This window comes from Oryx dammah, unplaced genomic scaffold (assembly GCF_014754425.2).
Source record: "Oryx dammah isolate SB20612 unplaced genomic scaffold, SCBI_Odam_1.1 HiC_scaffold_12, whole genome shotgun sequence".
NCBI lineage: Eukaryota > Metazoa > Chordata > Mammalia > Artiodactyla > Bovidae > Oryx > Oryx dammah.
In genome coordinates this window covers 43018534-43032117 of record NW_024070196.1, presented here as the reverse complement: position 1 = coordinate 43032117, position 13584 = coordinate 43018534, and the positions used below count along the sequence as shown (strand labels likewise).

General features: G+C 41.4%; 1 protein-coding gene and 1 long non-coding RNA gene across 3 annotated transcripts in view; one reads left to right on the top strand and one right to left on the bottom strand.

Moving 5' to 3' along the window:
- Positions 1-4491: 4491 nt before the first annotated feature.
- LOC120871529 lies at positions 4492-5404 on the bottom strand. The gene is made up of 2 exons (XR_005723044.1): positions 5303-5404; positions 4492-4742 (listed from the first exon to the last, which is right to left on the bottom strand). It is a non-coding gene; the product is annotated as an uncharacterized LOC120871529 (long non-coding RNA).
- A 139-nt stretch (positions 5405-5543) lies between these two features.
- The window catches only part of GUCY1B1 (guanylate cyclase 1 soluble subunit beta 1), a 52868-nt gene continuing 44827 nt past the window's right edge, over positions 5544-13584 (top strand). The window contains exons 1-3 of one of the 2 annotated variants that reach the window (XM_040251507.1): positions 5556-5638; positions 6248-6321; positions 8720-8816. Coding sequence is in view for 1 of the 2 variants with exons in the window: in XM_040251506.1 (XP_040107440.1) it covers positions 5636-5638; positions 6248-6321 (77 nt within the window). In the remaining variant the exon portion in view is untranslated. Of the gene's footprint in view, positions 5639-6247; positions 6322-8719; positions 8817-13584 lie in introns of both variants that reach the window. The other variant, XM_040251506.1, reaches the window with a different exon arrangement.

Sequence of the window (13584 nt, the reverse complement as noted above, 5' to 3'; positions counted from 1 at the left end):
AGGCACTGTTGTCATGATTATAAAGTGGGGTATTGGAAACCCCAGGTTACTTACCAAGCAGAAAACCGCCAAGGTTGATCCAATCCAATCGTCAGACTGCCAGGTTTCAATTCTTTTCACTGCATGTTTGCTGCCAGTTGGACACACTGCATTTCTGTAAGATGGACACTAGAAGTTTTGTCACTTTAGAGGCTTTCACTGCCCAAAGCATCAGACTTGGGTTAAGCCATTTGCTGTTCACAATAAACCTGCAAGGCAGGTGATATTTTTGTTTTTGTAGCACCGGAGTGTATTTATCTGTATTTTCCCCATTTGATAAGTGAGAAAACTGTAGCTCAAAAAATTAAGTGACCTGTTCAATGTCACTCCTCTACTAAATGGTGAGAAATGGGCAATCTGACTAAAGAATTGGTACAACTAATGGTACAATACACTATACTGTTTCTATAGCTGACTTTGTTCTTTGCTTTTTCAATTAAGTAAAGATAAAAAGTGTGGTATTGAGACAATTGAATCTGCGGTTCTCATTCTCCCCTATTTCCTTTTGTATCATTAATATTCAGTATCTAACCAAACACAGACTAGAAACTTCAGCACAGAATTGAAAGGCTTCTAAATGCTGTTTAACATTGAACTTAAGCACTAGATTTCAACCATCTCTGGGTGGGTGAGAGAGGAAAGTATATTTAGCTCTGGCTTCATGAGAATTTTAAATCTTCCAGGGCTTCTGAGAACAATAATTCATGACTTTACTAATTATTACTTCTTAAAAGGCTGAGTCTTAAAATTTTCATTGTTCCCCAACAAAGCAAAGTGCTTAGAGGTTTCCTGATATAGGAAAAGAAAGTTTTTACTGAATGGCCTTTAAAATATGTTTCAAACCTCAAAGTAGCTGAATATTTGACGCATTAATGGTAAATCTATTTTTATTAAAAAAGTCTATAAGTGTCAACTGTGGCCAAGGTAAGATCAGTTACTTTTTATTTTAACCTGACTCCAGAAGCATAACATGAGAGCTGAATCTGGTTTTCATAAGTTTCCTCAGGAATAAAATGTATTTTATTTAATTATATGTATTCCAAATATAGGTGATGAGTTCATTTATCTTAAAGTTTTAAATTATTATAACATCAGCAGGATGCATCACTTTAAATTCTCTTTTAATTTCTTTCCATTTATTTATGGAGTTCAAGTATTACATATATTTATTATATATATATTTTTTATATATAGCATACATATTTATATAATGTTTCTATACATTATATATAAATGCATATATATAAAATATATGTGTGTGTGTTTGCATTTTTTATTTATAAATTTTGATAGCACAATAAATATTGAAAGGAATTTGGTACAAACGAGTAACTTCAGACAGTGTTTTTTTTGCTATTCAAAATACCTTTTTCATGTAACTAAACTTGCAGTTAATTTGCAAATTAAAAGGAAATCTGAATGTCACTGCTTTAGGAATCTGAATTATTGAATCTCTTTTTTCCATTGATCCAGAACCACGTCAAATAACATGTCATCCAAAACTTACTTTTCTCTTTGCTCAGAAGAATTCTGCATTCTCTGCTATAAGTACTGAGTGACTGTATTAGCGAAAATCATGGGAGGGGTGATTACTCTGTGCTTACCGATCACTGAGCACCAGAAACTTCATGAAGAATAAAACAACTGAGCTCTGAGCCATGCAGATGAAAGAAGCATATGAGTATCAAGTAAAATGTATAAGGAATCATTGAAATTAAAGCACATGATGCTCCACGACAGGATCCAAAAACAGAAGGCTTAATTCCCTGGTAGAAAAAATCTGGCAAAACACCAAAGCTCTGAAAAACAATGCACAAACAGGAGAACAACCCCCAAAGGTTTCTTTCCTCTTTATCTCCCACCCAATTACGTATCTTCCCATCACTGGAAAAGCTTTGGGAACAATGCTTACAATAGCTTAATGTTTAACTTACCCAACACATTTATTTTTATTAGCTGAAAATGTGAGTCATTTCAGCTGACACTTTGGAAACCACATATTACCTTTTTGCTTATTTATTTTTCATGCATTAGATTGATCTCAAATAGTTTATGTTGATTCCAGGCAGGGTAAGCATTCCCCAAGCGCCTCCTTTTCCTCTGTAGCTGGTTCTCCTCAGTTTGGCCATCCAGACCAGAGTGCAGTAATAGATTGTTTCCGAGAACACACGACAATCTTCTTGTGACCTGACTGCTCTGCTCCTTTGTCAACAGCAGTGACAATGGGGAAGTACTCACAAAAGCCCATAACCCCTTTGGGGCCCCTCATGGCTGGGAGGTTCCCTCTTCCTAAACGTCATGTGCTCTGTATTATTTGTGGCCCAAACAACCATTGGCAAGGTTTCCTTTACACTCAGGTGAGTATAAGATAATCAGAATATAAAGCATTGTAATTTACTGACAAGCGGGGCCATGAAGGCTACAAGGTGAATTCAGAGAGAAGAAATAGTTGGCAAGGGTGCTCATCCCTCACTTCTCCTCATATCTTTGTCTAAGTGGACTTCCCTCATTTTCCATCACAACAGTGCTATGTTCTCTCCCTTTTACTTGCAAAGTCTAAGGTATAGCCCACTGCACTGCAGCACGCTCTGGACTGAGACACGACTTTTGTTCAGAAGAAGACAGGTTGAGAGATAACAAAAAGTCTTTTTAACAAGTTACAAAAATATTACATCTGCATACTTTGAGAGTGGCCATTCTGACCGTGTGAAGTGGTACCTCATTGTAGTTTTGATTTGTATTTCTCTAGTAATTAGTGATGTTGAGCAATTTTCATGTGCTTTTTGGCCATCTATATATCTTCTTATGCGTATTTAGATATTCTGCCCATTTTTTGGTGGGGCTGTTTGTTTTTTGGATATTGAGCTGAATGAGCTCTTTGTATATTTGGAGACTAATTCCTTGTCAGTTTGCTTTGTTTGCAAATATTTTCTCCCATTCTGAGGGTTGTCTTCATTTTGCTTATGATTTCCTTTGCTGTACAAAAGCTTTTAAGCTTAATTAGGTCTCATTTGGTTATTTTCTTTTTATTTTCATTACACTAGGAGGTGAGTCAAAGAGGATCTTGCTGCAATTTATGTCAAAGATTGTTCTGCCTATATTTTTCTCTAAGAACCTTACACGTAGGTTTTTAATCCATTTAGAGTTTTTTTGTGTGTGTATGGTGTTAGGGAGTGTCCTAATTTCACTTTTTTACATGTGGCTATCCAGTTTTCGCAGCATCACTTATTGAAGAGACTTTTTTCCTCCATAATTCGAAAAGACAAATGCACTCCAATATTCACTGCAGCACTGTTTATAATAGTCAGAACATGGAAACAACCTAAATGTCCATCAACAAAGGAATGGATAAAGAAGATGACAGATATATATATATATATATAATGGAGTACTGTGTGCATGTATGTGTGTTGAGTTGCTTCAGTCATGTCTGTTTGTGACCCTATGTACCATAGCCTACCAGGCTCCTCTGTCCAAGGGATTCTCCCGGCAAGAATACTGGAGTGGGTTGCCATTTCCTTCTCCAATGCATGAAAGTGGAAAGTGAAAGTGAAGTCTCTCAGTCATGTCTGACTCTTAGTGACCCCATGAACCGCAGCCCACCAGGCTCCTCCGTCCATGGGATTTTCCAGGCAAGAGTACTGGAGTGGGGTGCCATTTCCTTCTCCATATACACACTACAACATATAAAATAGACAATTGTTAAGGACCTACTGTATAGCACAGGAGGAGAAGGCAACGGCACCCCACTCCAGTACTCTTGCCTGGAAAATCCCATGGCACAGGGAAGTCTACTCTGCCATATTCTGCAATGGCCTGTTTAGGAAAAGAATCTTAAAAAAGAGTGGATATATGTATAACAGATTCACTTTGCTGTACACCTGAAACTAACACAATACTGTAAATCAACTATACTCCAATAAAAATTTTAAAAAAGTATTATATCTGCATAGAAAAAATAAAAAGGTACAGAAGGTCATGATACAAAAAGTTAAAATCTTTTTTCCTTCAACCACTGGTTCTAATAACAGATGATAGACATTGCAAAGCTTTTCTATGCATTTTCCCAGGAAGTTACCTTTATATCAATATGTGTGCTCTTATATACAAATTGCACCTTACTCTATACAAAGATTTTACATACAAAAATTGAAGGTGATCACATGCATGTGTTGCTTGTTTATTCAGCAGTGTATCTTTTTGTGTCATTATGTATCTAACTTTTTCATGACTGTATGGAGTAATGGTCTATTTTAATGGTTAAAAATTAAGTTAATATTAAAAAACGGTTCAACATTTTAATAATTATATAAGTATGAAAGCTTATATGTATGAAAGCCTCTGATTTATAAAAATTCCGCCATTAGTAATAGAAGTATTTTACAGGTTATTCTTTGTCTTGTTTGCTGTTTAGTATTTCCGTATCAATTATGTTTCAACGTAGGCCTCTGGTAACAGAAACCAGTACAACGTTTATTGCTGTGACATTTTTCTCTTTTCTCATCATAGAATTTCATCCTGGCTTCTTGACTCCACTGACACTGGTGACTGGAAGCAAGGCTTGCCTTTCCTTCCCCACTCTTGACCTAACCCCAGTCGACCGTGTCCATGCACTTCCGGCACAGAGTTCTCATCAGCAGACCGTTCCTGCTGGCTCATCTTTTCCCTGCAGTGGGGCTCAGGGCATTAACCAACCCAAGCACCTGGAAGAAAGGAGATGACGAGCTATGTAATTAAAAGTCTGTTCCTTCGGTACTGGGCCTTTTCCAGTTCAGCAGTTCCCTCTGAGAAACAGCAACAGAGGCCAAATTATGACTGGCCAACTTCGGACTCTCTGAGTCGCGGCTCCCTGCTGTGCAGTGGGGTCAGGAGTTCCATCAGGATGGAGCCCCTGGACCTGGCAGGCAGTTGAGTAAGCGGCAGAGCTGATTTAGACAGGCGCTCACCCAAACAATAGTACTGAAATTTTTAGTTGGCTCACTCAGCTCGTCTCATTGACGAAAAGTGAAATGTGCTAAGGGGAGTATTATTAGCTTTCAGCTTGCCATAAACTGTTGAGGGAACAAGCCACAAAGGAAATGTTCATCTGCAGCAAGATGATAAAAAGGAGGAGGAGGATGCCGACCACGAGGGCGTATTCCTTTTAAGGCTTGTGCGTTGCAAACGACACACGCACACACACACACGTTGCAAACGACACACACACGCACACACCCCTCCTTAGTATGTGCTTCCCCGAGGGCATATCTTTGCGTAACAATACATTTGGTGAGACCACAGCATCTGCGTTCTCCCCGCCCCAGAATCGGTGTCGGAGCCCGGCTGCGGCCTCTCCACCGTCACTGCTGCGGCCTCAATCCTCGTCACGGAGGCGGGGGCGGGGGCGGGCAGGCGCGGGAGCGCGGCGGCACCGGAGCATCCGAATTCCCTCCGCGGCCGCCGATTGGTCAGGAGCCGGGAGGCGGTGGCAGCCCTTCGGCTCGGTTCGCGGTAGCTGCAGGGAGGTGGCCATCACGGCGCGCCGGGCCGGGGGCGCGGGCTGGGTGCGGGGTCGCCGCCGCCGCCTGGGTCCCTCGGCCGAGCCGGCGCTGACACCATGGTGAGTGGTCTCGGCCGCTCGGACCGCGCCTCCCGCCAGCGGGGCCTGGCTGCCCGAGGGAACCGGCCGAGCGCCGAGGAAGCTCGCCGGGGCCCCCGGGAGCGCAGCGCTGGCCGCGGGGCGGCCCTGCGTTTCGCCTGCATCCAGAGTGGGGAGACGGGAACGTCGGGGGTTAGCTGCGGGGGCGGTTGGTGCCTGGCTTCCCGGGTGTCCGCATGGCGCGCGCCTTCCCGAGCTCGGGAAGGGGACGAGCGGCCGAGGCGCAGGGGCGCCCGGCCAGGGCCGCCCCTCGTGTGTGCGTCTGGGCGCTGCGGCCGGAGAGGCGTCGGGCTCTCCTGGGGCGCAACCTGTCTTGGCGCGGGGACAGGTGAGCGTGGGAGGGGGTGGCCTGGGGATGGGGCGGACAGTGACGGAGACGAGCTGCCCCTGAAGGGGGCGGAGGTTGCGCCCCTGTACTACCTCTCCTTAGCACCTGGACCCCAAATAGAGCGGAAGCAGGGGGCAGGGTACTAGGTTCCCTGGCGCCGTGGCGGCAGCTGCGGCGGCCTGGCCCCCAATCCCCTTCCCACCGCAGCCGGTCCCTGACGCTCGGGTCTTCCTGTCCTGCAGTATGGATTCGTGAATCACGCGCTGGAGCTGCTGGTGATCCGCAACTACGGCCCTGAGGTGTGGGAAGACATCAAGTAAGTATAGGGTCCCCGCGCCCCGCCGCGCCCCCACTTCCTGCCCGAGGCGCGCATCCTCGGCGCAGCCGCGCTCCCACGCTCCCGAGCCCGGCCCGGGGTGGCGGGGTGGGGCGGGGCGGCCCTGGGGGAAGGATCCCCAGGGTCACCGCGGCCTCTCAACCCGGCCGAGCGTGGGAACGCGCTGCCCGCGCCCTGGCGGCTCCCAGGCTCCGAGCCCGGGAGGCTCCCACGCGCAGGGGTCCCGGGGGCCGCAGAGGCCTCCGCAGGAACGAATGAAGACGGCTCGCTGGTCGTTCACACACTTTGCAGACTTGTACGATAGATAAATAGGGAAGCCTTTTCGGTCTGCTGAAACTCACTTTTGAGACTTCCTATCGAGCAACTGTGAATCGACCTCGTTTATTCTTCTGAAATAAAGTGAATCCCCCGCCCCGTTTATTTTTGGTTTCTATTACTGTGGTGAGGCAGGAGGGTATCCTAGTTTTCGTCTGGAGCTGTGAGCCCAGTGCTTGGGATGTGAACGGAAATACCGCAGCCACTGGAGGTTTCAACCTGCTGCAGTGACGGTCACCAGCTCTCTGAACACCGTGAGCATTTCAGTCCAACAGAGATCTTTTTCTCTGTCTCACTCTGGTAGAATTTGCCTTTCACTTGTATGATTGATCACAACTGAGCAGCCACATCAAAAGCCACCATTATGTGGACTTGCATTTTGGGACAACACTGTAACTGTCATATTCAATTAGAGGGACAGAGAGTGGTACCCGGGTGGACAGAGAACACACTGTTATTATTTACTGTCTTTCCCTGTGCTCACTGATTTCATTTTGTTGTATCAAGTAGGTGATAACTTTCATGATGTTTTTTTTCCTAAATATATTACAGTTAGTGGCGGTGAATTCTAACAGGCTCTATTATGAAGTTCCACCACAGTGATTTCTTACACAGATCTGTTTCCATGGAAATTACCAGAATTAAATATAGAGCAGTAGACTGCAACTTTTCCTTCCCTTGAGTCAGTATCCTTGAGCATTATTTCATGTTCCCTGAGCCGTTTATGTTACCACGGAGTACATCCGCATGCTATAAAGAGAAGTAGGGGTCTTGTGATTATGGGGGTCAATCAAATAAGAATCTAGGCACTAAAGCTTACTTTGGGACTTGAACTCTCTATCTCCCTTATTAATACCTTCATAATTTTTATTTTGCTTGGCAGATAGTTACAGAGAGGCAGGGATCAAGAGAAAGATTTTTCACAATGTAACCTATGTATAAGACTATTTTAAAATCATTTTCTTTGTGAATTTATGAAGGCATCATGTATACCAACCATGTGGTAATTTCTTATCCATAAGATAGAAATTCCCAAATTTCCTAGTGGATGTGTGATGACAATGAACATATTCAGAATTTTCAGAGCACAGGATGGCTCTTGTGGTTAAACGGTCATGCATAATTGGATTTAGAACATGTATCTTCCCCATTATAGATTTCGATGATGTCAAATACAGAAATGAAAATTTGTACCTCATAGAGAAAAGTGTAGGAAATTTAGAAATGAAATTATCAAGTGCTTCATTTATACTGGGCATATTTTCCACAGAGGTGGTCAGAAATATCTAATGATTTACAAATTCCCTTGATGTGAAACCTTAACTCTGCCAAATCACACTAAGAATGTTGTTGCATTCTTCTTACAAATGTATTAATTTTAGTTAAACATAAATACCTTCTAACTCATGAATTTATTTTTAAGTTGCATCAAACAGTATTCTTTATCTGTTTAAGTGCTAATAATTTAAATCAGATGAAATATTTTTTTTTCCTGGTAAAATGGAGCAAATCATATGAATCTTTTTCAAGGATTATGTGCCTGTGCAAGAGAAATGCTATTAGTTTTACTAGTGTTTGCAATTCAGGTATTAAGTTTGACTTTTTTTTTTTTTTGGTTTCAGCATCCCTCCTGGTTGAGCCCATTTTGTCTTGGATACAATTTAGTATTTGGATGAGAGAACCTTGCTGAGTTTTCTGCATGGAGGGCCTTAGAACAGTTCACTGTTGGGACCCCTGAGGGATCCCTGGAAGAGTATTTGCTTAGAGCCTCAGAGATCCTCACTGCCTGGGCCAGGATGGAGGACTTTGGCATGGTTTAACTTTGAAATGCTCCCTGGGAGATTCTGAGTTCTCTGACCTCACCACCTACTCCAGGGAGGATCTCTGTAGTCATGGGTCCAAGATACTTTCAGTTGTACCTTTTAATGAAAACAGAATATATGAAAAAAATATATTTTTTTCATCTCAGTAAATACCAAACTCCTCTAGCTTCCTTTTAGCACTGTAAAAAGCTATCTAAATTGATATTTATAAAATTTCATATCATACTCTTTTGGTTTAGGAGGAAATGGCCATCCATCCTTCTTCAGAAAGGATGCCAAACATTTAATGACAAGTAAAATCCAAAGTAATAGATTCCAGACAGAAAATCCTAAATGGTAAGGGCCAGAAATGCTTCATTGTAAACTCCCTATCCACTTACACTCTTACCAACAATATAACCATTTCACAAGAGTTTTAAATTCCACTGTTTATTTTTTATTTTTTTATTTTACTCTATTTTACTTTACAATACTGTATTGGTTTTGCCATACATCAACATGAATCCACCACCCAATCCTGTTAAAGAAAAAGAAAGATTGTCAAGACTGAGGGTCAGCAAACTTTCTCTTAAAGGGCTGCTGCTGCTGCTGCTAAGTTGCTTCAGTCGTGTCTGACTGTGCGACCCCATAGAGGGCAGCCCACCAGGCTCTGCTGTCCCTGGGATTCTCCAGGCAAGAATGCTGGAGTGGGTTGCCATTTCCTTCTCCAGTCTTAAAGGGCTAGATAGTGAATATTGTAAGTGTTGCAGGCTAAGAGTAAATTTTGAAGATATTATGTGTATCATCTTTAAAATGTAACCATTAAAAAATGTAAAAGCCATTCTTAGATCCCAAAGTGGCAAAAACCAGCAGTGGGTGGGACTTGACTCAAGGATTGTCCTTTGCCCCTCTGATCTAGATCATAACTGCATTTAAAAAAGCCAGAGAGACTTCTGAATCTACCTCAGATCCTGTTTTGTTGGCTTCCTTTCAGTTTTGAGATGGCTTTTTCTGGAAGCCATGCTTTCTAAGTGATGAGAAATATCAATCATTGTTTCAGGAAAACATAAAGCCAGGATATATGTGTGTATTTATCTAATATATATATATATATATATATTAGCAAAGCCCCTAAATATGTAATTTAATAACCATTTCTGTCACCCTGCCATTGGCCCTGGCTAGACTAACATTGATTCAAACTACTGGGTTCAGAATCTTGGTATGAGATTTGGAAATGAACTAATGGCTCTGTTAGTTGATGAGTATTGGAGTGAGTTCCCCTAGAAGGCTGTCAGGAAGATGACTCCCCTGTGTAAAGAATGCATATGTATTTGGTATGTTTTTATGTGATTTACCTATACAGAGCAGCATACTTTTTTCATTCATTGACTCAAGTCTTCTTCCATTCTCTAGTTAAGCTTATTTTTAAGGAGCATAGTCAAGTGTTTGAGTAATGAGGATAGGAAGTTTATGATATGTTAGTTTCTACTGTACAGCAAAGTGAATTAACTATACATATACATCTATCCCCTCTTTTTTGGATTTCCTTTCCATTTAGGTCACCACAGAGCACTGAGTAGAGTTCCCTGTGCTGTACAGTAGGTTTTCATTAGTTATCTATTTTATGCATACTGTCAATAGTGTATATAGGTCAATCCCAATTTCCCAATTATTTCCACCCTCCTTTTCCCCCTTGGTATTCATGCATTTGTTTTCTACATCTGTCTGTTTCTGCTTTGCAAACAAGATCATTTATATTCCAATAAAAAATAATTTAAAAAAAAGACGGCATAGAATCACCTCCAAATAACAATTGAGAACAAAGAGTGGCAGGACTTCCATGTTTTATGTATTAGTTTTTGTTTATTTTGGTTTTTCTTTTCTTTTTTAGCATTTTTATTTTTATTTTTTTCTTTTTTAGTATTTTTAAATTGAAGTATAGTTGATTTACAGTCTCATGTTGATTTCAGGTGTATAGCACAGTAATTCATTTATACATGTATATATGTGTGTATGTATATATTCATTTTCAGATACTGTTTTTTTCTTACAAGTTATTATAAAATACTGGGTATAGTTTCCTGTGCTCTATCTTTCTTTTTCATCTTCTTTTTTTCACAAAGGAAACCCATGTTGATTTGGAAAGCTTTCCCCAAAATGTGTATGATATAATCCTTGCTTTCAAATACATTCTAGAGATATCAGACTGTTTCTAATCTTATTATATCTTGATTTTTTTTGCCTGTAACTCAAATGTGGAAACATTTGGCTGTTGGATAGTATATTCTGATCTTCCAGTTTTGAAAATAAAGCTCCTTGGTGAATTTGCTAATTACGAATTAATCATTATGGTTCATGTAAGCAGATGCTTGGCTGTAGGCTAGTTATATGTGACTTTCCCAGTTGCATAAACTTCCCAAGACTAAGCTCTATAAGGAAACGGATAATAACTACTTCATGGGGTTTTATATTGAATGATGTCTGCAAAGTGCTTAACACAGTTCTTGATGAATAAGTGCTTAGTAAATGGTAGCTGTTACTTGTGTTACTCTAGAACCAGAGTTTTCAGGTTTTCCCTTTCCAGCTCCCCTGAAAGATAAGAAGCACCCTTACATGGCGATAATTGACTGATTCCGAATACTATACCTGTTTAAGTGGGCACTCATTGTTCTAGGACAGGTAGTGACTTCTTGCCATTTCACTTCTGTTTCCCTTTCTCCATCTCATGCAGCTGGTACCTGCCCTTTGGATCTGAGGTGCTCTGAAATGCTCATCTTCTCCTTCCCAGCTCTGAGCACTTTCCCTTCTTACTCTGATGGCCCCCATTGAGTTTTCTGCGTCTGACTGGTCCCACTTCTACCCCTTCTGCGCAGTATGGAAAGACTTAATCTCATGATGTTGTTTTTCTGCCGAAGCTTTACTTTGGAATCAATCCCACATTGATGTTCTTTTTCTTTTTTTTTAATTCATTAGTTTTTAATATTTTGGATCCCATGTGTAAGTCATAACACACAGTATTTGACTTTCTTTGTCTGACATTTCACTGAGCATCATACTTTCCAGTTCATCCATGTTATTGCAAATGGCAGAATTTTATTCATTTTTATGGCTAGTAATATCCCGTTGTATATATATTGCATCTTCTTTATCTATTCATCTGTTGATGGACACTTAAGTTGTTTCTATTTGCTCTTTTTTTTATTTTGTTTTGTATTTTAGGCTGTACCATGGAGCATGCAGGATCTTAGTTTCCCTACCAGGAATTGAACCTGTGCCCTCTGCGTTAGGGGTGTGGATTCTTAAACACTGAACTGCCAAGGAAGTCCTCATATGCTCTTAATATTCATTTTATCAAAACAAAACCAAATTGAGTACCACATTTTGCCTTGTTTTAATCAGATTTTCATATTCCCGTAGCAATATAATTAAATTTTTATACCTTCCTGTATTCTTGCTCAAGTGGGTTTTAAAATATTAAGTCCTTTTTATTATAAAACCTGTTTAAAATTTCCGAAGTCCTTTCCTCATTAATCTTACATGAGTGCCACAATACCCATTTGAAGTAAGAAAGGCCTTTCTAGCTCATTTTTTCCCCAACTTTATTGAGATATAATTGGCACATAACATTGTGTAAGTTTAAGGTGTTTTATGAATGGTTTAGACACATTTGTAAATTACAGAACAATTCCCACCATAATATTCACTAAAACTTCCATCCTGTGGCATAGTGACTATTTTTTGTGGTGAGAAGTTTTAAAACCTACCCTCTTAGCAGCATTTAAGTCTGTAATACAGTGTTAGCTGTAATCACCAAGCTGTGCACTCATCCCCAGACCTGTTCATCTTATAACTGGTTGTCTGTACTCTTGGAGCAACACCTCCCTATTTTCCTACTTCCAACCCTACTGACCACTCTACACTGTTTCTCTCAGTTTGTCTGTTTTACTTTCTATATATGTAAGTGAGCTCAGTGCTCTTTGTTTAATGATAAAGTTGAGTCTCAGGAGGTGGAATGACTGTCTAAGGAATGACGTCAGAAAGCTGTAGACTCAGACCAGGCTCTGCTCTTCTGATGGCAGATTTGCTGCTCCTTTTAAGATACAAAGTGTGGAAGTGTTAGTTGCTCAGTCATGTCTGACTCTTTGTGACCCCATGGACTGTAGCCTACCAGTCTCCTCTGTCCATGGAATTCTCCAGACAAGAATACTGGAGTGGGTTGCCATTTCCTTCCCCAGGGGATCTTCTCAACTGAGGGATCGAACCTGGGTGTCCTGCTTTGAAGGCAGATTCTTTACTGTCTGATCCACGGGCACAATACCAAAATAGGAGCTAATGAAGTGACATACAAACATGAAGCCATATTCATTTCATCCTCAGAAACTTCCTCAGTGCAAATAAATGAATACATTGATTTAAAAAATAGGTGAACTAGGTAATTGTTACAATCAGGACCTTTTTTTTTAGAAAGACCTGCTGGTCAACCTGGAAGTTGGAGGGAGGCCCAGTGCATCCACTGGAAGCCACCTATGCCTGTTGAACTGGGTGCTTAGGGCAGACCCCTTCTCATGACCCCGTAGGGAACCCGAGGTCCTTATCTCAGGTTGTTTGATGGTCTGAAGTATCTCCCAGCCAAACAATCTGGGTTTTTATTTTCCTTACATCTGTCATCTTTGCGAAATTGAAAAAAAATCATAGATGCATGTTACTTAATTAGCTGTCGGAGGAGGAGCTTTGTCCAATAACATGCACGGCTGAGGAGTGGCCTGAGGATCTGTATTCCCCTCGCATTCCCAGACCTACATGGATGAACACTGACTGACCCTAGACCTGGTCTCCACAGACAGTGTCCTTCCTGCCCTTGCTGCTTTCCAGAGTGAGAAAGTCTTGCAGATGTTTCTCATCAGCATGTCAGAAAGTGATGGTCATAGTGATACTGTGCAGACATCACCAGGAAAACACACTTAAGGAAAACTCTAGAACCGGCCCCACTCAGAGGCTGATGACTGCCAGGACATAGGGCCAGGGGGCTTTTCCACTGTTGCTTTGTTTCTTTGTTCATTCAACAGAAAACAGGGGAAACAGTGTCTCTGTTTATGTCTGGCCAAGTGGAGTGGCTTTTTCT